The sequence below is a fragment of the Heterodontus francisci genome, chromosome 28 (assembly GCF_036365525.1).
Source record: "Heterodontus francisci isolate sHetFra1 chromosome 28, sHetFra1.hap1, whole genome shotgun sequence".
NCBI lineage: Eukaryota > Metazoa > Chordata > Chondrichthyes > Heterodontiformes > Heterodontidae > Heterodontus > Heterodontus francisci.
Genome location: NC_090398.1, coordinates 5,070,597 through 5,096,900, shown reverse-complemented (window position 1 = coordinate 5,096,900; position 26,304 = coordinate 5,070,597). Strand labels below are relative to the sequence as shown.

General features: G+C 58.6%; 1 protein-coding gene across 1 annotated transcript in view; it reads right to left on the bottom strand.

The window, feature by feature from the left end:
• The window catches only part of LOC137385197 (aldehyde dehydrogenase family 3 member B1-like), a 195,388-nt gene that overhangs the window by 143,301 nt on the left and 25,783 nt on the right, over positions 1 to 26,304 (bottom strand). Inside the window, exons 4-5 of the mRNA XM_068060185.1 lie at positions 18,893 to 18,978; positions 3,915 to 3,996 (exon numbers count right to left, since the gene is read on the bottom strand). Of these exons, the coding sequence (XP_067916286.1) occupies positions 3,915 to 3,996; positions 18,893 to 18,978 (168 nt within the window). The remainder of the gene's footprint in view (positions 1 to 3,914; positions 3,997 to 18,892; positions 18,979 to 26,304) is intronic.

Here is a 26,304-nt window from a genome sequence, read left to right as displayed (position 1 = left end):
CAGTGTGTGTTGTACAACAGGGCGTCAGTGTGTGTTGTACAACAGGGGGTCAGTGTGGGTTTTACAGCAGTGGGTCAGTGTGGGTGTTTCAACAAGGGGTCAGTGTGTGTTGTACAACAGGGGGTCAGTGTGTGTTTTACAGCAGGGGGTCAGTGTGGGTTGTACGGCAGGGGGTCAGTGTGGGTGTTACAGCAAGGGGTCAGTGTATGTTGTACAACAGGGGGTCAGTGTGGGTGTTACAGCAGGGGGTCAGTGTGGGTGGTACAACAGGGGGTCAGTGTGTGTTGTACAACAGGGGGTCAGTGTGGGTGGTACAACAGGGGGTCAGTGTGTGTTTTACAGCAGGGGGTCAGTGTGTGTTGTCCAACAGGGGGTCAGTGTGGGTTGTCCAACAGGGGGTCAGTGTGGGTGGTACAGCAGGGGGTCAGTGTGTGTTGTACAACAGGGGGTCAGTGTGGGTTGGACAACAGGGGGTCAGTGTGGGTTGTACAGCAGGGAGTCAGTGTGGTTTGTACAACAGGGGGTCAGTGTGGGTTGTACAACAGGGGGTCAGTGTGTGTTTTACAGCAGGGGGTCAGTGTGTGTTGTCCAACAGGGGGTCAGTGTGGGTGGTACAGCAGGGGGTCAGTGTGTGTTGTACAACAGGGGGTCAGTGTGGGTTGGACAACAGGGGGTCAGTGTGGGTTGTACAGCAGGGAGTCAGTGTGGTTTGTACAACAGGGGGTCAGTGTGGGTTGTACAACAGGGGGTCAGTGTGGGTGGTACAGCAGAGGATCAGTGTGGTTTGTACAACAGGGGGTTAGTGTGGGTGTTACAGCAAGGGATCAGTGTCTGTTGGACAACAGGGGGTCAGTGTGGGTTGTACAACAGGGGGTCAGTGTGGGTGTTACAGCAAGGGGTCAGTGTCTGTTGGACAACAGGGGGTCAGTGTGGTTTGTACAGCAGGGGGTCAGTGTGTGTTTTACAGCAGGGGGTCAGTGTGGGTGTTTCAACAGGGGGTCAGTGTGTGTTTTACAACAGGGGGTCAGTGTGGGTGTTTCAACAAGGGGTCAGTGTGTGTTGTACAACAGGGGGTCAGTGCATGTTGCACAACAGGGGGTCAGTGTGGGTTGTACAGCAGGGGGTCAGTGTGTGTTGCACAACAGGGCGTCAGTGTGTGTTGTACAACAGGGGGTCAGTGCATGTTGCACAACAGGGGGTCAGTGTGGGTGGTACAGCAAGGGGTCAGTGTGTGTTGTACAACAGGGGGTCAGTGTGGGTTGTACAGCAGGGGGTCAGTGTGTGTTGTACAACAGGGGGTCAGTGTGGGTGGTACAACAGGGGGTCAGTGTATGTTGTACAACAGGGGGTCAGTGTGTGCTGTACAGCAAGGGGTCAGTGTATGTTGTACAACAGGGGGTCAGTGTGGGTTGTACAGCAGGGGGTCAGTGTGTGTTGTACAACAGGGGGTCAGTGTGGGTGGTACAACAGGGGGTCAGTGTATGTTGTACAACAGGGGGTCAGTGTGCGTTGTACAGCAGGGGGTCAGTGTGTGTGTTACAACAGGGGGTCAGTGTGGGTGGTACAGCAGGGGGTCAGTGTATGTTGTACAACAGGGGGTCAGTGTGGGTTGTACAACAGGGGGTCAGTGTGGGTGGTACAACAGGGGGTCAGTGTGCGTTGTACAGCAGGGGGTCAGTGTGTGTGTTACAACAGGGGGTCAGTGTGTGTTGTACAACATGGGGTCAGTGTGGGTTGTACAGCAAGGGGTCAGTGTGGGTGGTACAGCAAGGGGTCAGTGTGTGTTGTACAACAGGGGGTCAGTGTGTGTTGCACAACAGGGGGTCAGTGTGTGTTGTACAGCAAGGGGTCAGTGTGGGTGGTACAGCAAGGGGTCAGTGTGTGTTGTACAGCAGGGGGTCAGTGTGTGTTGCACAACAGGGGGTCAGTGTGTGTTGTACAGCAAGGGGTCAGTGTGGGTGGTACAGCAAGGGGTCAGTGTGTGTTGTACAACAGGGGGTCAGTGTGTGTTGTACAGCAAGGTGTCAGTGTGTGTTGTACAACAGGGGGTCAGTGTGTGTTGCACAACAGGGGGTCAGTGTGTGTTGTACAGCAAGGGGTCAGTGTGGGTGGTACAGCAGGGGGTCAGTGTGTGTGTTACAACAGGGGTTCAGTGTGTGTTGTACAACAGGGGGTCAGTGTGGGTGTTACAACAGGGGGTCAGTGTGTGTTGTACAACAGGGTGTAACTGTGGGTTGTACAACTGGGGGTCAGTGTGTGTTGTACAACAGGGGGTCAGTGCGGGTGTTACAACAGGGGGTCAGTGTGTGTTGTACAACAGGGGGTCAGTGTGGGTGTTACAACAGGGGGTCAGTGTGTGTTGTACAACAGGGTGTAACTGTGGGTTGTACAACTGGGGGTCAGTGTGTGTTGTACAACAGGGGGTCAGTGCGGGTGTTACAACAGGGGGTCAGTGTGTGTGTTACAACAGGGTGTCACTGTGGGTTGTACAACAGGGGGTCAGTGTGTGTTGTACAACAGGGTGTCACTGTGGGATGTACAACAGGGGGTCAGTGTGTGTTGTACAACAGGGGGTCAGTGTGGGTGTTACAACAGGGGGTCAGTGTGTGTTGTACAACAGGGGGTCAGTGCGGGTGTTACAACAGGGGGTCAGTGTGTGTTGTACAACAGGGGGTCAGTGCGGGTGTTACAACAGGGGGTCAGTGTGTGTTGTACAACAGGGGGTCAGTGCGGGTGTTACAACAGGGGGTCAGTGTGTGTTGTACAACAGGGGGTCAGTGTGGGTGTTACAACAGGGGGTCAGTGTGTGTTGTACAGCAGGGGGTCAGTGTGTGTTGTACAACAGGGGGTCAGTGTGGGTGGTACAACAGGGGGTCAGTGTGTGTTGTACAACAGGGGGTCAGTGTGTGTTGTAAAGCAGGGGGTCAATGTGGGTTGTACAACAGGGGGTCAGTGTGTGTTGTACAACAGGGGGTCAGTGTGGGTGTTACAGCAGGGGGTCAGTGTGTGTTGTACAACAGGGGGTCAGTGTTTGTTGTACAGCAGGGGGTCAGTGTGTGTTGTACAGCAGGGGGTCAGTGTGTGTTGTAAAGCAGGGGGTCAATGTGGGTTGTACAACAGGGGGTCAGTGTGTGTTGTACAACAGGGTGTCACTGTGGGTTGTACAACAGGGGGTCAGTGTGTGTTGTCCAACAGGGGGTCAGTGTGGGTTGTACAACAGGGGGTCAGTGTGTGTGTTACAACAGGGGGTCAGTGTGTGTTGTGCAACAGGGTGTCACTGTGGTTTGCACAACAGGGGGTCAGTGTGGGTTGTACAACAGGGGGTCAGTGTGGGTTGTACAACAGGGTGTCACTGTGGGTTGTACAACAGGGGGTCAGTGTGTGTTGTACAACAGGGTGTCACTGTGGGTTGTACAACAGGGGGTCAGTGTGGGTTGTACAGCAGGGAGGTCAGTGTCCATTAAAATTCTAGACTCTCCCTCTGTAACCACTTTCCAGACGCTCCCACACCTCGTGACGCTCCATTCCTGAGAATAGATTCCCAGACCGTGTCTCCTGTCTAGACGCACACGCCCCGTCTCCTGTCTGGACGCATACACCCTGTCTGCAGTATATACGTACCCTCCCTGTCTCTTGTCTGTACGTACCCTCCTGTCTGCTGTCTAGACTCACCCTCCCCATCTCCTGTCTGGACGCATCCACCCTGTCTTCTGTCTAGACGCACCCTCCCTTTCTCCTGCCTAGACGCATACATCCTATCTCCTGTCTATACGTACCCTCCCTGTCTTCTGTCTAGACTCACCCTCCCTGTCTTTGGTCTAGACGCAACCTCCCTGTCTCCGGTCTAGACGTACCCTCCCTGTCTCCGGTCTGGACGCACCCTCCATGTCTCCTGTCTTTATCATCCCTCTCACCTGTATAGAAGATGTAATCAAACTTGTATTGCAGAAGTTTTCTGGTCTCTATTGGTCCTCCACAGAAAACAGCAAAACATTCCTAAAGAGGCAGAGATAGTGATCAGAGACCAGACCGAGAGTTAAGCTCCCTCCGCACTGTCCCATCAAACACTCCCAGGACAGGTACAGTACGGGGGTTAGATACAGAGTAAAGCTCCCTCTACACTGTCCCATCAAACACTCCCAGGACAGGTACAGTACGGGGGTTAGATACAGAGTAAAGCTCCCTCTACACTGTCCCCATCAAACACTCCCAGGACAGGTACAGTACTGGGATTGGCTGGTCAATTTGGAGCACTTCCTGCCAGTAATCAGGGGGAGCAGCTGCACCTGTGTTGCAGCAACTGGAGAGAGGAGAGTGGAACAACTGCAAAGAGGTGACTATAGAGTGGAGACAGCTGCATTTACTGAGGAACTGTTGCACTTTTTCAACGATTAAGAAGACCTGCAAGTCATTTTGGAGAGGTGGGTGTTGGAGCACCAGAGAACTGTTGGTTGTTTGGACTGTTGGGGGAGGGAGGAGGCACCGGAAGATCCAGGGATGGGGCTGCCAAATTCTATAGGGAGCCCCTGTACTAGCTCTTGTGTTTATCTGCCATCCTGCACAAAAGGGGCTCCCTCCCCACCCCCAACTGTGTGGCTCGGGACGGCTGGAGCTGCCCGGCTGAAGAAAATCCTTATAAAACAACAGAAAAGGGAGAGAACCGGGCGGCTCTAACCGACCCGGGCAAAGAGCCCTCCCCGAACTGGAAGATTGAACTGTAGACTCTGCAGGAAGGTGCTCCAACCACCAATTGAAGTGTAACATCCTTGCAGCTGTTCTCTCTCTTCCATCACTCGGCCACCTATCCTCTCCTCTCCTTGTCCTTTTCAGCCCTATCCTCCTCTATTCCCATCCCCCCCTCCCCCATCATATTGTTTGTGTTTAAGAAAACTGTCGTGTGCTTTGTTTCTTGGGGGTGGGCGTAGCTCTGCGACCCCATGGCAAGCCCCTCTTCGCCGGTGGCGGGGCCTTCCCGTTCATATGCTGCTGCGGCTGCTGCAGCTGCACCTGTTGCCCCGTCACCGTTTGCTTTATTAACATCGAAGCATGGGGTCAAGAGCTACGTCCACCCGAACATGACTATCGAGGCATGCGTGAAAGCAATGGCCGAGGTTGTCGGCCCTTCGGCCATTGTTGCAGCCTCTAAAATGTACGGGAAGGCAGTGTTTTTCCTGAAGACCGAGCGGGCGGTGTCCCTGGCTCTGAGCCAGGGGTTCACCGTGGGCGGGACCTTTCTGCCAGTGGACCCCCTGGAGGCCACTGCGCAAAGGCTCATTCTATCCAATGTCCCGCCCTTCATTCCTGGTGAGCTCCTCCTTCCCCACCTGCACCATCTAGGGGAAGTAAAGACGGGGCTCACCCCAGTCCCGCTCGGTCTTCGGGAGAACAGCCTCCGACACGTGTACTCCTTCCGCCGCCAGTTATTCATGCAGCTGGCGCGGGAGGAGGTGACAGAGGGCCACTTCAATGTAGAATTCCAGGGGACGGCCTACCGCGTCTTCTGGACCTTGGACGGGGTGCGGTGCCATGTCTGTAAGGGGGTGGGGCATGTTCGTAAAACTGCCCCAACCTCCCGGCTGCCAACTCCAACTCGGCGGCCCAGGGTGGCGACGCTGCACCTCCTCCCACCCCCCCTACACCACCACCAGATACCATTCAGTCGGTACCGGAGGCTGTGGTTTTCACGGCCTCCGGCAGGGAGGGGGGTGACCGTCCAAGTGGAAGGAAGGCGCGGAGGAGAAATAAACATCGAGAGGCGCGTCCCCTGGATATCGTGACACTACCCGAGCCTGAGCTCAGCCCAAGGCCCGATCTCGGGAAGTCAACTTGCCCCAGGGCTGGGCTCAGGCCCAGGGTGAATAAAAAAAAGGAGAGTGTGGAGGTGGAGGCCTCTGATGATATGGAGGTCTCTGAGCCTCCGCACACAACTGGGAAAAAGAGGAGAAGGCACCCCTCCACAGAGGTAACAAGGGGCCCTGAGGCGCAGGGCCCATCTGTTGGAGGGGAGCCGTCTCCTGTTTCGGGTCCCCAGGTTTCCCCTACCGCCACCACCAAGGCTGCAAAGTCCGGGCAGGAGCACTCTATTCCTCAGGATGGAGGGGAGGGGAAGGCCCCGGTACTTGAGGCCCCTCCTGAAGGAGTAAGTAGGGCCCTGCTTGTGGTGGGGGAGCCTGGGGAAGCCGCCCATTCTGCCACTGCTACTGGGTCGGGTGTCCTGAATGAAGGGGAGGGCGAGGCCCCAGAGGGTCGGGCCTCCCAGCCGGAGTCCACCACCAACCAGGAGACACCCGACCCAGTCATAACTGAGAATGCTGCCCCACCTGCTGGGCCTGTGGGTGCTGGCGGAGCGGGAGATGGCCTCCTCCCTCCGCCTCCAATCTCGGCTCCGGCTGGTTTCCCGGAGTCGGGAACTTCTGTCTCCCCAGGACCACTCATTGCCCTGGGGACGGAGGTGGAGGGGGGTCCTGAACCGCTGGTGCCTACAGGCTCCAGTTTCACAATAGAACCCAGAGAGGACTCCTCCGCCATCGATCCTGGGGGTGGGATCGTGACGGAGGCGGGACCAGCTGGCGCGGCCGGGACGTCCGCCCCACAGTGTGTGGTGGATGTGTTGGCCGCTGGCGGTGACGACCCGGAGGAGGATGGGGATTCGGTGCGGGGCACGGAGGATGATCTTGATTCCATCGCCAGTGAGGTGGTGGAGTCCCTCGTGCCTCCCACCGAATCTCCTCTCATCCCCACGGCGGAACTCCGGGATTTCCTCGCGGCTTGCAGGGGTTGCCGCAATAAAGTTCAGCTGGCCCTCGACCGTTGGTCGAATCTGGCGCTGATCATCCAGTCCGTCCGTGCCGCCCTTAAGATAGCGGGCAAGCGCGCGGACGTGAAACTGGTTGAGAGGCGCCGTTTTAATGTGTTCCTCAATGGGTTGCTGGGGGAGTGGAGGGCCAGGTGCACTTCCACTCCCTCCTCACAGTGAGCTGTTGGTGACGGGTTTTAAGTACCTTTGACATGAAGATAACCATAGCCAGCCTCAACATCAACGGCAGCAGAGGGGCTCACCGCAGATTTCACAATCTCTCAGTCCTTAGGGAAGGGAGATACGCGGTGAGCTTTCTGCAGGAAACCCACACCGTTCCGGGAGACGAAGCCACCTGGCTCCTGGAGTGGCAGGGTGGGGTCTACATGAGTCACCTCACCCCTATTTCTAGTGGGGTGGCTATCTTGTTGGCCCCGACTTTTCAGCCGGAGATCTTGGGGGTCAAGGAGCTAGTGCCGGGCCGCTTGCTCCACCTCGCCGTTCGCCTGGGTAGCGTGCCGCTCCACTTTGTGAATGTGTACGCGCCCAGGCCCGGCGCTTTGCAAGCGCGCTTCTTTGAAGAAGTGTCCGCTCTCTTGAGCTCCATCGATAGCGGCGAGTGCATCATCCTCGGGGGGGATTTTAACTGCACCCTCGAGGTGGGGGATCGCTCCGGTCCCCAGCGCGGCCAAGCGCCGGTGGAGAAGTTGAGGGGACTGATCAGCTCCCTTAACTTGGTGGACGTCTGGCGGAATCTCCATCCCGACTCCAGCGCCTTCACGTGGAGGTCTGGAGGAGGGGGGTCGCGAATCGACCGCCTCTACATTTCGCAGGCGTACGTCTCCCGCGTTTCGGCGGCCTCCATGCGGCTGGTGCCGTGCTCGGACCTCCGCCTGGTGTGGGCGGAGTTCACTCCGCTCCGCACGCGGGCGGGGTCCGCGTACTGGCACTTTAACAACCGGCTGCTGGAAGACGTGCGATTTCGGGACTCGTTCTGTCGATTCTGGGCCGACTGGAGAAGGAAGCAGGGGGGCTTCCCCTCCTTGAGGCTATGGTGGGATGTGGGCAAGACTCACATCCGCGTCTTCTGTCAGGAGTACGCGAAGGGGTCGACCAAGAGGCGGGAAGCCGAGATCGGGTGCCTTGAGAGGGAGGTGCTCGACTTGGAATCCCGCCTCGGTCATGCCGTCGCGGACCCGGCCCTGTGGCAGGCGTACAAAGAGAAGAAGGGCGCGCTGAGGAACCTGCAGCTCATAGGGTCCCGAGGCGCGTACGTGAGGTCGCGGATCCAGATCCTGGAAGATTTGGACCGCGCCTCACCCTTCTTCTACTCGCTGGAAAAATGGCGGGGGGTCCGGAAGCAGCTCGTCGAGCTGCTGGCCGACGACGGATCCTCCATCATGGATCCGGAGGGAATGGGCCTCCTGGTCCGGACGTATTACAGTGCGTTGTTCTCTCCGGATCCGTCCAGTGAGGATGCGCGCAGAGTTTTGTGGGAGGACCTGCCGCAGGTCAGCCCGGAGGGCGCCGAAGGATTGGAGGCTCCGCTCACGTTGGCGGAGCTGACTGGCGCCCTCCACCAGCTCTCGAGGGGCAAATCCCCAGGGCTGGATGGGTTGACCGTGGAGTTCCTCAGGGCGTTCTGGGACGTCCTGGGGGACGATTACGCGCGGGTCCTGGGGGAAAGCCTGGCGACCGGGGAGATGCCCTTCTCGTGGCGCAGGGCGGTCATCGTCCTGCTGCCGAAGAGGGGCGATCTCCGCCTGCTTAAAAACTGGCGTCCGGTCTCCCTCCTCAGCACGGATTATAAGATCTTTGCCCGGGCTATGTCTACCCGCCTGGGCTCCGTGCTGGCCCACATGATCCACCCCGACCAGTCCTACACGGTCCCGGGCCGGTCCATCCAGGACAACATTCACCTGGTCCGGGACCTGATCCATCTTTCCCAGAGGACTGGTCAGTCGGTCGCCTTTCTCTCCCTCGATCAGGAGAAGGCGTTCGACAGGGTGGATCACGATTACCTTTTCGGGACTCTGCGCGCTTTCGGACTCGGGCCGCATTTCGTGGCCCGGGTCCGACTTTTATACGCCGCCGCAGAGTGTCTAGTCAAAGTTAACGGGTCCTTGACGGCGCCCCTTCGATTTGGGAGAGGAGTGCGTCAGGGGTGCCCCATGTCCGGCCAATTGTATACCATCTGCGTGGAGCCCTTCCTGTGCCTGCTTCGCAGGAGGTTGACGGGATTGGCTCTGCGCGAGCCGGCCATGCGGGTCGTCCTCTCGGCTTACGCCGACGACGTGCTCCTCGCAATCACAGATCCCGTTGACTTGCGGAGGATGCGCGACTGCCAGCAGACCTTTTCTGCCGCGTCCTCCGCGAGGATCAATTGGGAGAAATGTTCCGGACTCCTGGTTGGTCAGTGGCGGGTGGACTCCCTGCCGGAGGAGATGACACCTTTTGCGTGGAGCACCACGCACCTCCTCTATCTGGGAGTCCACCTTAGCCCCGCTGAGGAAGCCTGGCCGGCAAACTGGCAGGAGTTGGAGGCGAAAGTCACCGCTCGGCTGGGGCGCTGGACAGGACTGCTCCGAGTGCTTTCCTACAGGGGCCGAGCGTTGGTCATAAACCAACTGGTGGCCTCCATGCTGTGGTACCGGTTGGTCACTTTGGCCCCGGCCCCTTGTATTTGCCACCAAGATCCAGAAGAAACTCGTCGATTTCTTCTGGGGCAAGAGGAAACACTGGGTCTCTGCCGCGGTCCTGAGTCTCCCGATCGAGGAGGGCGGTCAGTCGCTGGTGTGCGTCCGCACCCAGGCTGCGACTCTCCGCCTTCGGACCCTGCAGAGATACCTGTACGTCGAGCGTCCTCCCAGATGGTGTGCGCTGGCGACGTATTTTTTCCGCCAGTGTCACTGCCTTCAAGACGACACGCAGCTCCCGGTGGAGTCCGTTAGCCGCGCCTCTCTGAGGGAGTTGCCTGTCTTTTACCGGGATCTTTTCCGAGTCTGGAACATGGTCGCCTCCAGTCAGGGCGCTCCCCCGCCGGCGGAGGAGAGCGCCTCGGCTGTCCGGGCGGCCGACTCCGGGGACGGTCCGGCGGGCGGAGGAGTAGCCGAAACCCCCGGGACGCCCCTCACTGCGGGTGGCGAGGGGGCTCGGGAGTGCGGAGCGATCCCGGCCGAGCTGACCCCCGCTCGGCCGGAACTGCTCATCGGACCCAGGCCCCGAAACCCTCCTCGGGAGCCGGTCCCGCACAACCCGAGCCGCCTCTCGGAAATGCCCTCCGTGCCATTCCAATCGGCGCGGAGGGGTTTCCTGTACGGGCTGCTCCTGCACACTCTCCACTTCCTCGCCCTCGTCAGCCGGCCGGACACGCCCTGGCGGTCCGCGTTGCCATCTGGCGGCGAGGGGAAACCCCGATGGAGGTCTCTCTACGCGGGAGTCTTCCCCCTTTACATCGGGGACCTGGGGTGGAGGGTGCTGCACAGAGCAGTCCCGTGCAATAGGCTTTTAAGTAGGTTCACGGACTCCCAGGCCACCTGTACTTTCTGCGGCCTGGACGAGTCCGTGTTCCACATTTATATGGAGTGTGCGAGGTTGCAGCCCCTATTTGAGTATCTGAAGGGGCTGCTCCTCAAATTCTGGCTGCACTTCAGTCCCACGCTCCTGATCTTTGGGCACCCGGTGCGGAGGGGCTTGGGCCGGGAGGAGGATCTCCTCGTCGGTCTGCTCCTGGGCCTGGCCAAGGTGGCAATTCACAGGTCCAGGTTGCGGGCCGTCGGGGGTTCCGTCCTCCACGATTGCCTGCCCCTCTTCCGCGGTTACGTTCGCGCCCGGGTGTCCCTGGAAAAGGAGCATGCGGTGTCCGCCGGTACGCTTGAGGCCTTCCGCGACCGGTGGGCACCGCAGGGACTGGAGTGCATCGTCGACGCCGAGAATGGCATTTTAATTTGAGTTTTTTGTTTATTTATCTGTTTTAATAAAGTTATTTTAAAACTGTAAATATGTACATAAAGGGGGCCTGAGGGATAAAGGCCCCCTCGATGTGAAAAATATAAAAGGGGCCTGGGGTATAAAGGTCACCTTGTGAAAAAAAAAAATGGGGTTAGAAAAAAAAAACTGGAAAAAAAAAAAAACGGGGGTTAGATACAGAGTAAAGCTCCCTCTACACTGTCCCCATCAAACACTCCCAGGACAGGTACAGTACGGGGGTTAGATACAGAGTAAAGCTCCCTCTGTACTGTCCCCATCAAACACTCCCAGGACAGGTACAGTACGGGGGTTAGATACAGAGTAAAGCTCCCTCTACACTGTCCCCATCAAACACTCCCAGGACAGGTACAGTACGGGGGTTAGATACAGAGTAAAGCTCCCTCTGTACTGTCCCCATCAAACACTTGCAGGACAGGTACAGTACGGGGGTTAGATACAGAGTAAAGCTCCCTCTACACTGTCCCCATCAAACACTCCCAGGACAGGTACAGTACGGGGGTTAGATACAGAGTAAAGCTCCCTCTACACTGTCCCCATCAAACACTTGCAGGACAGGTACAGTACGGGGGTTAGATACAGAGTAAAGCTCCCTCTGTACTGTCCCCATCAAACACTTGCAGGACAGGTACAGTACGGGGGTTAGATACAGAGTAAAGCTCCCTCTGTACTGTCCCCATCAAACACTCCCAGGACAGGTACAGTACGGGGGTTAGATACAGAGTAAAGCTCCCTCTGTACTGTCCCCATCAAACACTCCCAGGACAGGTACAGTACGGGGGTTAGATACAGAGTAAAGCTCCCTCTGTACTGTCCCCATCAAACACTTGCAGGACAGGTACAGTACGGGGGTTAGATACAGAGTAAAGCTCCCTCTGTACTGTCCCCATCAAACACTCCCAGGACAGGTACAGTACGGGGGTTAGATACAGAGTAAAGCTCCCTCTGTACTGTCCCCATCAAACACTCCCAGGACAGGTACAGTACGGGGGTTAGATACAGAGTAAAGCTCCCTCTGTACTGTCTCCATCAAACACTCCCAGGACAGGTACAGTACGGGGGTTAGATACAGAGTAAAGCTCCCTCTGTACTGTCCCCATCAAACACTCCCAGGACAGGTACAGTACGGGGGTTAGATACAGAGTAAAGCTCCCTCTGTACTGTCCCGATCAAACACTCCCAGGATTGGTCCAGCACTGGGGTTAGAAAAAAAAATTTGGAGAAAAATGCTCTGCGATTGGCTCCTTTGTGATTGGGAATACTGAGTGCCTCAATGAGGTGCAGCTGACAGTGCTGCAGTCAGTTGCTGGAGGTGCTGCTGGAGAGGGAGAGCTGAGGAGAAACTGCAAAAAACTTTCAACATTTGCTGCAGAGGAGGAAAGACTTTTGGAATAAGCCTGTATTTGAAGGTGGGTGTTGAGCACCAGACTCATTTCATTTGGACTGCTGTGGGAGGTGGAAGAGGTCCGTAGAACAAGGGGTGGGGGCTATACAATTCTGCAGGGAGCTGTGCAGTTGCACTAAAGTTGCAGGGAAGCTCCCTCCCCACCCCAATTGCCCAGCCTGAGTCAGCTGAAGCTGCCTGGCTACAGAAGGGGATAAATAGTGCCTGGGCAGCTTCAGCTGACCCAGGTGAAAACGCCTCCCCCAACCAGAAGACCGTCAGACCAAGTGTGCTGGCAGAGACTGTTTTAAGTGTGCTGTGTGCACCACCTCCAGAAAGGAAAGAAAGTCATCCCTTACAGCCTGTCTTTCCCTCTCCTCCATTCCCTCAGCCTCTCCCCTAACCTGTTGTTTGTTTGTTTGTTTTGTGCATAAAGTTATTTTCAAGCCTACAATTTGGGGTGGGTTAGCTCTTAGACCCATGGCAAGCCCTTCATCACAGGTGGTGGGGCCCTCTACAACCTATGCAGCTGCAGCCTCTGTGGCTGCCCACGTGGCCCCGTCACCCTTTTAAATTAATAACATCCAGCCATGGGGTGAAGAGCTATCCCCACCCCAACATGTCCATTGAGGCCTGTGTTAAGGCAATGGCCGAGGTTGTCGGCCCCTCGGCCATTGTTGCGACCTCAAAGATGTATGGGAAGGCTGTGTTCTTTTTGAAGACCGAGCGGGTGGTGTCCCTCGCCCTGAATAAAGGGCTCACTGTGGGTGGGACTTTACTGCCGGTGGACCCTCTGGGGGCCACTGCGCAGCGGGTAATGTTGTCAAACGTCCCGCCCTTTATTCCCAGTGAGCTCCTCCTCCCCCACCTACACCATCTGGGGGAGGTGAGGTCAGGGATCACCCCAGTCCGGCTTGGTCTTCGGGAACACAGCCTCCAACATGTCTACTCCTTCCGCCGCCAGTTATTTATGCAGCTGGCGCGGGAGGAGGACTCGGAAGGCCAATTTAATGTGGAGTTCCAGGGGACGGCCTACCGCGTCTTTTGGACCTCGGACAGGGCATGGTGCCACGTCTGCAAGGGGCATGTTCGTAAGAACTGCCCCAACCTCCCGGCCGCCAGCTCCACCTCGGTGGCCCAGGGTCCTCCCACTCCCCCCACACATCCAACAGACACCGCTCAGTCGGTTCCGGAGGCTGTGGTTTTCGCAGCCTCCAGCGGGGAGGTGAGTGGCAGTCCGAGTGGAACGAAGACGCGGAGGAAAAAGAAACATCAAGAGGCGCGTCCCCTGGACACTTTGAAACAACCCGAGCCTGAGCTCAGCCCAAAGCCCATTCCCATGGAATCCACCTGTCCCAGGGCTGGGCTCAGGCCCAGGGTGACTAAAAAGGGAAAAAAGGGTGCGGAGGCGGAGGCCTCTGACGACATGGAGGTCTCTGAGCCTCTGCGCCCTAGTGGGAAAAAGAGGAGAAGGCACCCCTCCGCAGAGGTAACGAGGGGCCCTGAGGTGCAGGGCCCATCTGTTGGAGGGGAGCTGTCTCCTGTTTCGGGTCCCCAGGTTCCCCCTGCTACCACCACCAAGGCTACAAAGTCCAGGCAGGAGCACCCTATTCCTCAGGATGGAGGGGAGGGGAAGGCCCCGGTACTTGAGGCCCTTCCTGAAGGAGTAAGTGGGGCCCTGCTTGTGGTGGGGGAGCCTGAGGATGCCGCCCATTCTGCCACTGCTACTGGATCGGGTGCCCTGAATGAAGGGGAGGGCGAGGCCCCAGAGGGTCGGGCCTCCCAGCCGGAGTTCACCACCAACCAGGAGACACCCGACCCGGTTATAACTGAGAATGCTGCCCCATCTGCCGGGCCTGTGGGTGCTGGCGGAGCGGGAGATGGCCTCCTCCCTCCGCCTCCGGTCTCGGCTCCGGCTGGATTTCCAGAGTCGGGAACGTCTGTCCCTCCTGGACCACTCATTGGCCTGGGGACGGAGGTGGAGGGGGGTCCTGAACCAATAGAACCCAGAGAGGACTCCACCATCGATCCTGGGCATGGGATCGTGACGGAGGCAGGACCAGCTGGCGCGGCAGGGACGTCCGCCCCACAGTGTGTGGTGGATGTGTCGGCCGCTGGCAGTGACGACCCGGAGGAGGATGGGGATTCGGTGGGGGGCAAGGAGGATGATCTTGATTCCATCGCCAGTGAGGTGGTGGAGTCCCTCGTGCCTCCCACCGAATCTCCCCTTATCCCCAAGGCGGAACTCCGGGATTTCCTCACGGCTTGCAGGGGTTGCCGCAATAAAGTTCAGCTGGCCCTCGACCGTTGGTCGAATCTGGCACTGATCATCCAGTCCGTCCGTGCCGCCCTTAAGATAACGGGCAAGCGCGCGGGCGTGAAACTGGTTGAGAGGCGCCGTTTTAATGTGTTCCTCAATGGGTTGCTGGGGAATAGAAGGCCAGGTGCACTTCCACTCCCTCCTCACAGTGAGGTGTTGGTGACGGGTTTTAAGTACCTTTGACATGAAGATAACCATAGCCAGCCTCAACATCAACGGCAGCAGAGGGGCTCACCGCAGATTTCACAATCTCTCAGTCCTTAGGGAAGGGAGATACGCGGTGAGCTTTCTGCAGGAAACCCACACCGTTCCGGGAGACGAAGCCACCTGGCTCCTGGAGTGGCAGTGTGGGGTCTACATGAGTCACCTCACCCCTATTTCTAGTGGGGTGGCTATCTTGTTGGCCCCGACTTTTCAGCCAGAGATCTAGGGGGTCAAGGAGCTAGTGCCGGGCCGCTTGCTCCACCTCGCCGTTCGCCTGGGTAGCGTGCCGCTCCACTTTGTGAACGTGTACGCGCCCAGGCCCGGCGCGTTGCAAGCACGCTTCTTTGAAGAAGTGTCCGCTCTCTTGAGCTCCATCGATAGCGGCGAGTGCATCATCCTCGGGGGGGGATTTTAACTGCACCCTCGAGGTGGGGGATCGCTCCGGTCCCCAGCGCGGCCAAGCGTCGGTGGAGAAGTTGAGGGGACTGATCAGCTCCCTTAACTTGGTGGACGTCTGGCGGAATCTCCATCCCGACTCCAGCGCCTTCACGTGGAGGTCTGGAGGAGGAGGGTCCCGAATCGACCGCCTCTACTTTTCGCAGGCGTACGCCTCCCGCGTCTCGGCGGCCTCCATGCGGCTGGTGCCGTGCTCGGACCACCGCCTGGTGTGGGCGGAGTTTACTCCGCTCCGCACGCGGGCGGGGTCTGCGTACTGGCATTTTAACAACCGGCTGCTGGAGGACGAGCAATTTCGGGACTCGTTCTGTCGATTCTGGGCCGACTGAAGAAGGAAGCAGGGGGGCTTCCCCTCCTTGAGGCTACGGTGGGATGTGGGCAAGACTCACATCCGCGTCTTCTGTCAGGGGTTGACCAAGAGGCGGGAAGCCGAGATCGGGTGCCTTGAGAGGGAGGTGCTCGACTTGGAGTCCCGCCTCGGTCATGCCGTCGTGGACCCGGCCCTGTGGCAGGCGTACAAAGAGAAGAAGGGCGCGCTGAGGGACCTGCAGCTCATAGGGTCCCGAGGCGCGTACGTGAGGTCGCGGATCCAGATCCTGGAAGATTTGGACCGCGCCTCACCCTTCTACTTGCTGGAAAAATGGCTGGGGGTCCATAAGCAGCTCGTCGAACTGCTGGCCGACGACGGATCCTCCATCACGGATCCGGAGGGAATGGGCCTCCTGGTCCGTACTTATTACAGTGCGTTGTTCTCTCCGGATCCGTCCAGCGAGGATGCGCACAGAGTTTTGTGGGAGGACCTGCCGCAGGTCAGCCCGGAGGGCGCCGAAGGATTGGAGGCTCCGCTCACGTTGGCGGAGCTGACTGGCGCCCTCCACGAGCTCTCAAGGGGCAAATCCCCAGGGCTGGATGGGTTGACCGTGGAGTTCCTCAGGGCGTTCTGGGACGTCCTGGGGGACGATTACACGCGGGTCCTGGGGGAAAGCCTGGCGACCGGGGAGATGCCCCTCTCGTGGCGCAGGGCAGTCATCGTCCTGCTGCCGAAGAGGGGCGATCTCCGCCTGCTTAAAAACTGACGTCCGGTCTCCCTCCTCAGCACGGATTATAAGATCTTTGCCCGGGCTATGTCTACCCGCCTGTGCTCCGTGCTGGCCCACATGATCCACCCCGACCAGTCCTACACGGTCCCGGGCCGGTCCATCCAGGACAACATCCACCTGGTCCGGGACCTGATCCACCTTTCCCAGAGGACTGGTCAGTCGGTCACCTGTCTCTCCCTCGATCAGGAGAAGGCGTTCGACAGGGTGGATCACGATTACCTTTTCGGGACTCTGCGCGCTTTTGGACTCGGGCAGCATTTCGTGGCCCGGGTCCGACTTTTATACGCCGCCGCAGAGTGTCTAGTCAAAGTTAACGGGTCCTTGACGGCGCCCCTTCGATTTGGGAGAGGAGTGCGTCAGGGATGCCCCATGTCCGGCCAATTGTATACCATCTGCGTGGAGCCCTTCCTGTGCCTGCTTCGCAGGAGGTTGACGGGATTGGCTCTGCGCGAGCCGGCCATGCGGGTCGTCCTCTCGGCTTACGCCAATGACGTACTCCTCGTGGTCACAGATCCCGTTGACTTGCGGAGGATGCGCGACTGCCAGCAGAACTTTTCTGCCACGTCCTCCGCGGGGATCAATTGGGAGAAATGTTCCGGACTCCTGGTTGGTCAGTGGCGGGTGGACTCTCTGCCGGAGGAGATGACAACTTTTGCGTGGAGCACCACGCACCTCCTCTATCTGGGAGTCCACCTTAGCCCCGCTGAGGAAGCCTGGCTGGCAAACTGGCAGGAGTTGGAGGCGAAAGTCACCGCTCGGCTGGGGCGCTGGACAGGACTGCCCCGAGTGCTTTCCTACAGGGGCCGGGCGCTGGTCATAAACCAACTGGTGGCCTCCATGCTGTGGTACCGGTTGGTCACTTTGGCCCCGCCCCCTGTATTTGCCAACAAGATCCAGAAGAAACTCGTCGATTTCTTCTGGGGCAAGAGGAAACACTGGGTCTCTGCCGCGGTCCTGAGTCTCCCGATCGAGGAGGGCGGTCAGTCGCTGGTGTGCGTCCGCACCCAGGCTGCGACTCTCCGCCTTCGGACCCTGCAGAGATACCTGTCCGTCGAGTGTCCTCCCAGATGGTGTGCGCTGGCGACGTATTTTTTCCGCCAGTGTCACTGCCTTCGAGACGACACGCAGCTCCCGGTGGAGTCCGTTAGCCGCGCCTCTCTGAGGGAGTTGCCTGTCTTTTACCGGGATCTATTCCGAGTCTGGAACATGGTCGCCTCCAGACAGGGCGCTCCCCCGCTGGCGGAGGAGAGCGTGTCGGCTGCCCGGGCGGCTGACTCTGGGGACGGTCCGGTGGGCGGAGGAGTAGCCGAAACCCCCGGGACGCCCCTCACTGCGGGTGGCGAGGGGGCTCGGGAATGCGGAGCGATCCCGGCCGAGCTGACCTCCGCTCGGCCGGAACTGCTCATCGGACCCAGGCCCCGAAACCCTCCTCGGAAGCCGGTCCTGCACAACCCGAACCGCCTCTCGGTAATGCCCTCCGTGCCATTCCAATCGGCGCGGAGGGGTTTCCTGTACGGGCTGCTCCTGCACACTCTCCACTTCCTCGCCCTCGTCAGCTGGCCGGACACGCCCTGGCGGTCCGCGTTGCCATCTGGCGGCGAGGGGAAACCCCGATGGAGGTCTCTCTACGTGGGAGTCTTCCCCCTTTACATCGGGGACCTGGGGTGGAGGGTGCTGCACAGAGCAGTCCCGTGCAATAGACTTTTAAGTAGGTTCACGGACTCCCAGGCCGCCTGTACTTTCTGCGGCCTGGACGAGTCCGTGTTCCACGTTTATACGGAGTGTGCGAGGTTGCAGCCCCTATTTGAGTATCTGAAGGGGCTGCTCCTCAAATTCTGGCTGCACTTCAGTCCCACGCTCCTGATCTTTGGGCACCCGGTGCGGAGGGGCTTGGGCCGGGAGGAGGATCTCCTCGTCAGTCTGCTCCTGGGCCTGGCCAAGGTGGCAATTCACAGGTCCAGGTTGCGAGTTGAAGGCGGTGCATGGGGTGGTGGGGGGGTGGTGGGGGTCGGAGGTGGCGGGTGTTGGTGGCGAAGAGAACCAAGGGGAAGGGGTTTGATTGGGCAGAGGGAGATTAAATAACAAAGCTGTCCTGGGACAAAGGCACAAAGAGTGTTACTGCTTGTGGTGAAAGGCAGAGAGAGGGTTAATAGCAGAATAATGAACAGCTGTGTCCAAAAACACATGAAAAACAGGCAAGTGGTTCAAAAAAGCAAAAAAAATCAGAAATATTTCAAAAAGGCCAGTCAAGCTCTGAAGTTATTGAACTCAATGTTCAGTTCGCGAGGCTGTAGAGTGTCTAATGGAAAGATCAGGTGCTGCTCCTCGAGCCTGTTTTGATGTTCACTGGGATACTGGAGCAGAACAAGGACAGAAATGTGGGTATGACAGCGGGGGGGTGGGGTGGGGTGGGGGGTCTGTGGGGGCGAAGAATTTTTTTTGCACCAGCAGAGTTTTAGGGACACAAATACAGGAATCACTCACTGCTCATGAACAGGTCCAAAAATAATTTCAAAGACTAATGGGATGTTTTAACAGGGTAGAGGGGCTGAATGGCCTCCTCCTGTTCCTGTGTAACTAGGTTGAGTGGCTGAATGGCCTTCTCCCATTCCAGGGATGGTTCCGCGATGTGTTCTCGTCCTCACCTGGTCCAGATACTTGGGGATGAGTTTACTGAGCAGGGCTGATGTGTTTGTGCTGATTTCTGAAGGTTTGAGGACAACACAATTCCCTAAGGGTTAGAAATACAAACAGATTTAGACCCGACTGTTCAAACTACCTGAACAATGTTTATTAAACTGAACCCCTGCACTGGGCACAGCAAGCAGCAACTGTTCACTCAGAGACTGTGTCCTCACCCCCAGTCAGTCCATGTCACAGACAGAGAGAGAGGGGCAATGAGGGAGACGGAGAGAGGGAGACTGGGGGAGAGAGGGGGACAGAGAGAGGGTTGAGACAGAGATAGAGGGAGAGAGATAGAAAAAAAAAGAGGGAGACAGACAGAGGCAGATGGAGGGAAACAGACAGAGAGGAACAGGCAGGGAGAGAGGAAGACAGAGAGCCAATTAACTCTTCACATCACAGCCTATTAAACCAGGAGAGAGAGAACAACACACATGAACCCATCACCACCTTCCCCAGGGAGAGAGAGGGAACGAGAAAGGGTGTGTGACGGAGAGCAGGAGAGAGAGAACAACACACATAACCCATCACCACTTTCCCCAGGGAGAGAGAGGGAACGAGAAAGGGTGTGTGACGGAGAGCAGGAGAGAGAGAACAACACACATGAACCCATCACCACCTTCCCCAGGGAGAGAGAGGGAACGAGAAAGAGTGTGTGACGGAGAGCAGGAGAGAGAGAACAACACACATGAACCCATCACCACCTTCCCCAGGGAGAGAGAGGGAACGAGAAAGGGTGTGTGACGGAGAGCAGGAGAGAGAGAACAACACACATAACCCATCACCACTTTCCCCAGGGAGAGAGAGGGAACGAGAAAGGGTGTGTGACGGAGAGCAGGAGAGAGAGAACAACACACATGAACCCATCACCACCTTCCCCAGGGAGAGAGAGGGAACGAGAAAGGGTGTGTGACGGAGAGCAGGAGAGAGAGAACAACACACATGAACCCATCACCACCTTCCCCAGGGAGAGAGAGGGAACGAGAAAGGGTGTGTGACGGAGAGCAGGAGAGAGAGAACAACACACATGAACCCATCAGCACCTTCCCCAGGGAGAGAGAGGGAACGAGAAAGGGTGTGTGACGGAGAGCAGGAGAGAGAGAACAACACACATGAACCCATCACCACCTTCCCCAGGGAGAGAGAGAGAATGAGAAAGGGTGTGTGACGGAGAGCAGGAGAGAGAGAACAACACACATGAACCCATCACCACCTTCCCCAGGGAGAGAGAGGGAACGAGAAAGGGTGTGTGACGGAGAGCTGGAGAGAGAGAACAACACACATGAACACATCACCGTCTCCAATCACAGTTCATCTTATTAATACTGGACACAGAGCAATTCTTTTCCCGGGACACTGGGTTTTGCGATTTGCTGTGTGTTGGCTCAGGATGGGGATGGCCGCTGGGATCTTGCTGTGTGTTGGCTCAGAATGGGGATGGCCGCTGGGATCTTGCTGTGTGTTGGCTCAGGATGGGGATGGCCGCTGGGATCTTGCTGTGTGTTGGCTCAGGATGGGGATGGCCGCTGGGATCTTGCTGTGTGTTGGCTCAGGATGGGGATGGCTGCTGGGATCTTGCTGTGTGTTAGCTCATGAAGGTGGTGGCCACTGGGATCTTGCTGTGTGTTGGCTCAGGATGGGGATGGCCGCTGGGATCTTGCTGTGTGTTGGCTCAGGATGGAGATGGCCACTGGGATCTTGCTGTGTGTTGGCTCAGGATGGAGATGGCCGCTGGGATCTTGCTGTGTGTTAGCTCAGGATGGGGATAGCCGCTGGGATCTTACTGTGTGTGGGGGGGTGTGGGCTCAGGATGGGTATGGAGGCTGGGATCTTGCTGTGTGTGGGGGGGTGGGGGGTGGCTCAGGAGGGGGATGGAGACTGGGATCTTGCTGTGTGTATGGGGTTCAGGATGGGGATGGAGGCCGTGATCTTGCTGTGTGTGGCGGGGGGGGTTCAGGATGGGGATGGAGACTGGGATCTTGCTGTGTGTGGGGGGGGGTTCAGGATGGGGATGGAGGCTGGGATCTTGCTGTGTGTGTGGGGGGGTGGGTTCAGGATGAGGATGGAGGCTGGGATCTTGCTGTGTGTGGTGGGGTTCAGGATGAGGATGGAGGCTGGATCTTGCTGTGTGTGTGGGGGGTTCAGGATGAGGATGGAGGCTGGGATCTTGCTGTGTGTGGGGGGGTTCAGGATGAGGATGGAGACTGGGATCTTGCTGTGTGTGGTGGGGGGGTGGGTTCAAGATGAGGATGGAGGCTGGGATCTTGCTGTTTGTGGGGGGGGTGGGTTCAGGATGGGGATGGAGGCTGGGATCTTGCTGTGTGTGTGGGGGGGGTAGGTTCAGGATGGGGATGGAGGCTAGGATCGTGCTGTGTGTGTGGCGGGGGGTGGGTTCAGAATGGGGATGGAGGCTGGGATCTTGCAGTGTGTGAGGGGGGGGATAGGATTCAGGATGGGGATGGAGGCTGGGATCTTGCTGTGTGTGGGGGGAGGGTTCAGGATGGGGATGGAGGCTGGGATCTTGCTGTGCTTGGGAGGGCATGGTTCAGGATGGGAATGGAGGCTGGGATCTTGCTGTGTGTGGTGGGGGGTGGGTTCAGGATGGGGATGGAATCTGGGATCTTGCTGTGTGTGTGGGGGGGGGGGTGGGTTCAGGATGGGGATGGGGGCTGGGATTATGCTGTGTGTGTGGGGGGGGGGGTGGGTTCAGGATGGGGTTGGAAGCTGGGATCTTGCTGTGTGTGGTGGGGGGGGTGCTCAGGATGGGGATGGAGTCTGGGATCTTGCTGTGTGTTGTGGGGGGTGGGTTCAGGATGGCGATGGAGGCTGGGATCTTGCTGTTTGTAGGGGGGTGGGTTCAGGATGGGGATGGAGGCTGGGATCTTGCTGTGTGTGTGGGGGTTCAGGATGGGGATGGAGGCTGGGATCTTGCTGTGTGTGGGGGGGTTCAGGATGGGGATGGAGGCTGGGATCTTGCTGTGTGTGGGGGGGTTCAGGATGGGGATGGAGGCTGGGATCTTGCTGTGTGTGTGGGGGGTTCAGGATGAGGATGGAGGCTGGGATCTTGCTGTGTGTGGGGGGGTTCAGGATGGGGATGGAGGCTGGGATCTTGCTGTGTGTGTGGGGGGGGTGGGTTCAGGATGGGGATGGAGGCTGGGATCTTGCTGTGAGTGTGGGGGGTTCTGGATGAGAATGGAGGCTGGGATCTTGCTGTGTGTGGGGGGTTCAGGATGGGGATGGAGGCTGGGATCTTGCTGTGTGTTAGCTCAGGATGGGGATAGCCGCTGGGATCTTACTGTGTGTGGGGGGGTGTGGGCTCAGGATGGGTATGGAGGCTGGGATCTTGCTGTGTGTGGGGGGGTGGGGGGTGGCTCAGGAGGGGGATGGAGACTGGGATCTTGCTGTGTGTATGGGGTTCAGGATGGGGATGGAGGCCGTGATCTTGCTGTGTGTGGCGGGGGGGGTTCAGGATGGGGATGGAGACTGGGATCTTGCTGTGTGTGGGGGGGGGGTTCAGGATGGGGATGGAGGCTGGGATCTTGCTGTGTGTGTGGGGGGGTGGGTTCAGGATGAGGATGGAGGCTGGGATCTTGCTGTGTGTGGTGGGGTTCAGGATGAGGATGGAGGCTGGATCTTGCTGTGTGTGTGGGGGGTTCAGGATGAGGATGGAGGCTGGGATCTTGCTGTGTGTGGGGGGGTTCAGGATGAGGATGGAGACTGGGATCTTGCTGTGTGTGGTGGGGGGGTGGGTTCAAGATGAGGATGGAGGCTGGGATCTTGCTGTTTGTGGGGGGGGTGGGTTCAGGATGGGGATGGAGGCTGGGATCTTGCTGTGTGTGTGGGGGGGGTAGGTTCAGGATGGGGATGGAGGCTAGGATCGTGCTGTGTGTGTGGCGGGGGGTGGGTTCAGAATGGGGATGGAGGCTGGGATCTTGCAGTGTGTGAGGGGGGGGATAGGATTCAGGATGGGGATGGAGGCTGGGATCTTGCTGTGTGTGGGGGGAGGGTTCAGGATGGGGATGGAGGCTGGGATCTTGCTGTGCTTGGGAGGGCATGGTTCAGGATGGGAATGGAGGCTGGGATCTTGCTGTGTGTGGTGGGGGGTGGGTTCAGGATGGGGATGGAATCTGGGATCTTGCTGTGTGTGTGGGGGGGGGGGTGGGTTCAGGATGGGGATGGGGGCTGGGATTATGCTGTGTGTGTGGGGGGGGGGTGGGTTCAGGATGGGGTTGGAAGCTGGGATCTTGCTGTGTGTGGTGGGGGGGGTGCTCAGGATGGGGATGGAGTCTGGGATCTTGCTGTGTGTTGTGGGGGGTGGGTTCAGGATGGCGATGGAGGCTGGGATCTTGCTGTTTGTAGGGGGGTGGGTTCAGGATGGGGATGGAGGCTGGGATCTTGCTGTGTGTGTGGGGGTTCAGGATGGGGATGGAGGCTGGGATCTTGCTGTGTGTGGGGGGGTTCAGGATGGGGATGGAGGCTGGGATCTTGCTGTGTGTGGGGGGGTTCAGGATGGGGATGGAGGCTGGGATCTTGCTGTGTGTGTGGGGGGTTCAGGATGAGGATGGAGGCTGGGATCTTGCTGTGTGTGGGGGGGTTCAGGATGGGGATGGAGGCTGGGATCTTGCTGTGTGTGTGGGGGGGTGGGTTCAGGATGGGGATGGAGGCTGGGATCTTGCTGTGAGTGTGGGGGGTTCTGGATGAGAATGGAGGCTGGGATCTTGCTGTGTGTGGGGGGTTCAGGATGGGGATGGAGGCTGGGATCTTGCTGTGTGTGGGGGGTTCAGGATGGGGATGGAGGCTGGGATCTTGCTGTTTGTGGGGGGTGGATGGGTTCAGGATGGGGATGGAGGCTGGGATCTTGCTGTGTGTGTGGGGGGTTCAGGATGAGGATGGAGTCTGGGATCTTGCTGTGTGTGTGGGGGAGTGGTTTCAGGATGGGGATGGAGGCTGGGATCTTGCTGTTTGTGGGGGGTGGGTGGGTTCAGGATGGGGATGGAGTCTGGGATCTTGCTGTGTTTGGGAGAGGATGGTTCAGGATGGGGATGGGGGCTGGGATCTTGATGTGTGTGCGCGGGGGGGAGGGGGTGGGTTCAGGATGGGGATGGGGGCTGGGATCTTGCTGTGTGTGTGGGGGTGGGTTCAGGATGGGGATGGAGGCTGGGATCTTGCTGTGTGTGTTGGGGGAGGGGTGCTCAGGATGGGGATGGAGGCTGGGATCTTGCTGTGTGTGTGGGGGGTTCAGGATGAGGATGGAGGCTGGGATCTTGCTGTGTGTGGGGGGTTCAGGATGGGGATGGAGGCTGGGATCTTGCTGTGTGTGTGGGGGGTTCAGGATGAGGATGGAGGCTGGGATCTTGCTGTGTGTGGGGGTCGGGGCTCAGGATGGGGATGGAGTCGGGGATCTTGCTGTGTGTGTGGGGGGGGGGTTCAGAATGGGGATGGAGGCTGGGATCTTGCTGTTTGTGGGGGGGGGTGGGTTCAGGATGGGGATGGAGGCTGGGATCTTGCTGTGTGTGTGGGGGGTTCAGGGTGAGGATGGAGGCTGGGATCTTGCTGTGTGGGGGTCGGGGCTCAGGATGGGGATGGGGGCTGGGATTATGCTGTGTGTGGGGGGGGGTTCAGAATGGGGATGGAGGCTGGGATCTTGCTGTGTGTGTGGGGGTGGGTGGGTTCAGGATGGGGATGGAGGCTGGGATCTTGCTGTTTGTGGGGGGGGGTTGGTTCAGGATGGGGATGGAGGCTGGGATCTTGCTGTTGGTGGGCGGTTCAGGATGGGGATAGAGGCTGGGATCTTGCTGTGTGTGGGGTGGGTGGGTTCAGGATGGGGATGGAGGCTGGGATCCTGCTGTGTGTGGTGGGGGGATGCTCAGGATGGGGATGGAGGCTGGGATCTTGCTGTGTGTGGTGGGGGGGTGGGTTCAGGATGGGGATGGAGGCTGGGATCTTGCTGTTTGTGGGGGGGGTTGGTTCAGGATGGGGATGGAGGCTGGGATCTTTCTGTTTGTGGGCGGTTCAGGATGGGTATGAAGGCTGGGATCTTGCTGTTTGTGGGGGGGGGTTGGTTCAGGATGGGGATGGAGGCTGGGATCTTTCTGTTTGTGGGCAGTTCAGGATGGGGATGGAGGCTGGGATCTTGCTGTGTGTGGGCGGTTCAGGATGGGGATGGAGGATGGGATCTTGCTGTGTGTGGGGGGGGGTGGGTTCAGGATGGGGATGGAAGCTGGGATCTTGCTGTTTGTGGAGGGGGTGGGCTCAGGATGGGGATGGAGGCTGGGATCTTGCTGTGTGTGTGGGGGGTTCAGGATGGGGATGGAGGCTGGGATCTTGCTGTGTGTGGGGGGGTGGGTTCAGGATGGGGATGGAGGCTGGGATCTTGCTGTGTGTGTGGGGGGGTGGGTTCAGGATGGGGATGGAGGCTGGGATCTTGCTGTGTGTGGGGGGGAGGGTTCAGGATGGAGATGGAGTCTGGGATCTTGCTGTGTGTGGGGGGGGGGTTCAGGATGGGGATGGAGGCTGGGATCTTGCTGTTTGTGGGGGGAGTTGGTTCAGGATGGGGATGAAGGCTGGGATCTTTCTGTTTGTGGGCAGTTCAGGATGGGGATGGAGGCTGGGATCTTGCTGTGTGTGGGCGGTTCAGGATGGGGATGGAGGATGGGATCTTGCTGTGTGTGGGGGGGGGGGGTGGGTTCAGGATGGGGATGGAGGCTGGGATCTTGCTGTTTGTGGAGGGGGTGGGCTCAGGATGGGGATGGAGGCTGGGATCTTGCTGTGTGTGTGGGGGGTTCAGGATGAGGATGGAGGCTGGGATCTTGCTGTGTGTGTGGGGGGTACAGGATGAGGATGGAGGCTGGGATCTTGCTGTGTGTGGGGGGGGTGGGTTCAGGATGGGGATGGAGGCTGGGATCTTGCTGTGTGTGTGTGGGGAGGGTTCAGGATGGAGATGGAGTCTGGGATCTTGCTGTGTGTGTGGGGGGGTGGGTTCAGGATGGGGATGGAGGCTGGGATCTTGCTGTGTGTGGTGGGGGGGTGGTTCAGGATGGGGAGGGAGGCTGGGATCTTGCTGTGTGTGCGGGGTGGGGGTGGGTTCAGGATGGGGAGGGAGGCTGGGATCTTGCTGTGTGCGGGGTGGGGGTGGGTTCAGGATGGGGATGGAGTCTGGGATCTTGCTGTGTGTGTTGGAGGGGGTGGGTTCAGGATGGGGATGGGGGCTGGGGTTTTGCTGTGTGTGGTGTGGGAGGTATTCAGGATGAGGATGGAGGCTGGGATCTTGCTGTGTGTGGTGGGGGGGGGGGGGGGGGGCTGAGGATCGTGATGGGGGCTGGGATCTTGCTGTGTGCGAGGGGCTCAGGGGGAAGGAGCCTGGGAACTTGCCCTG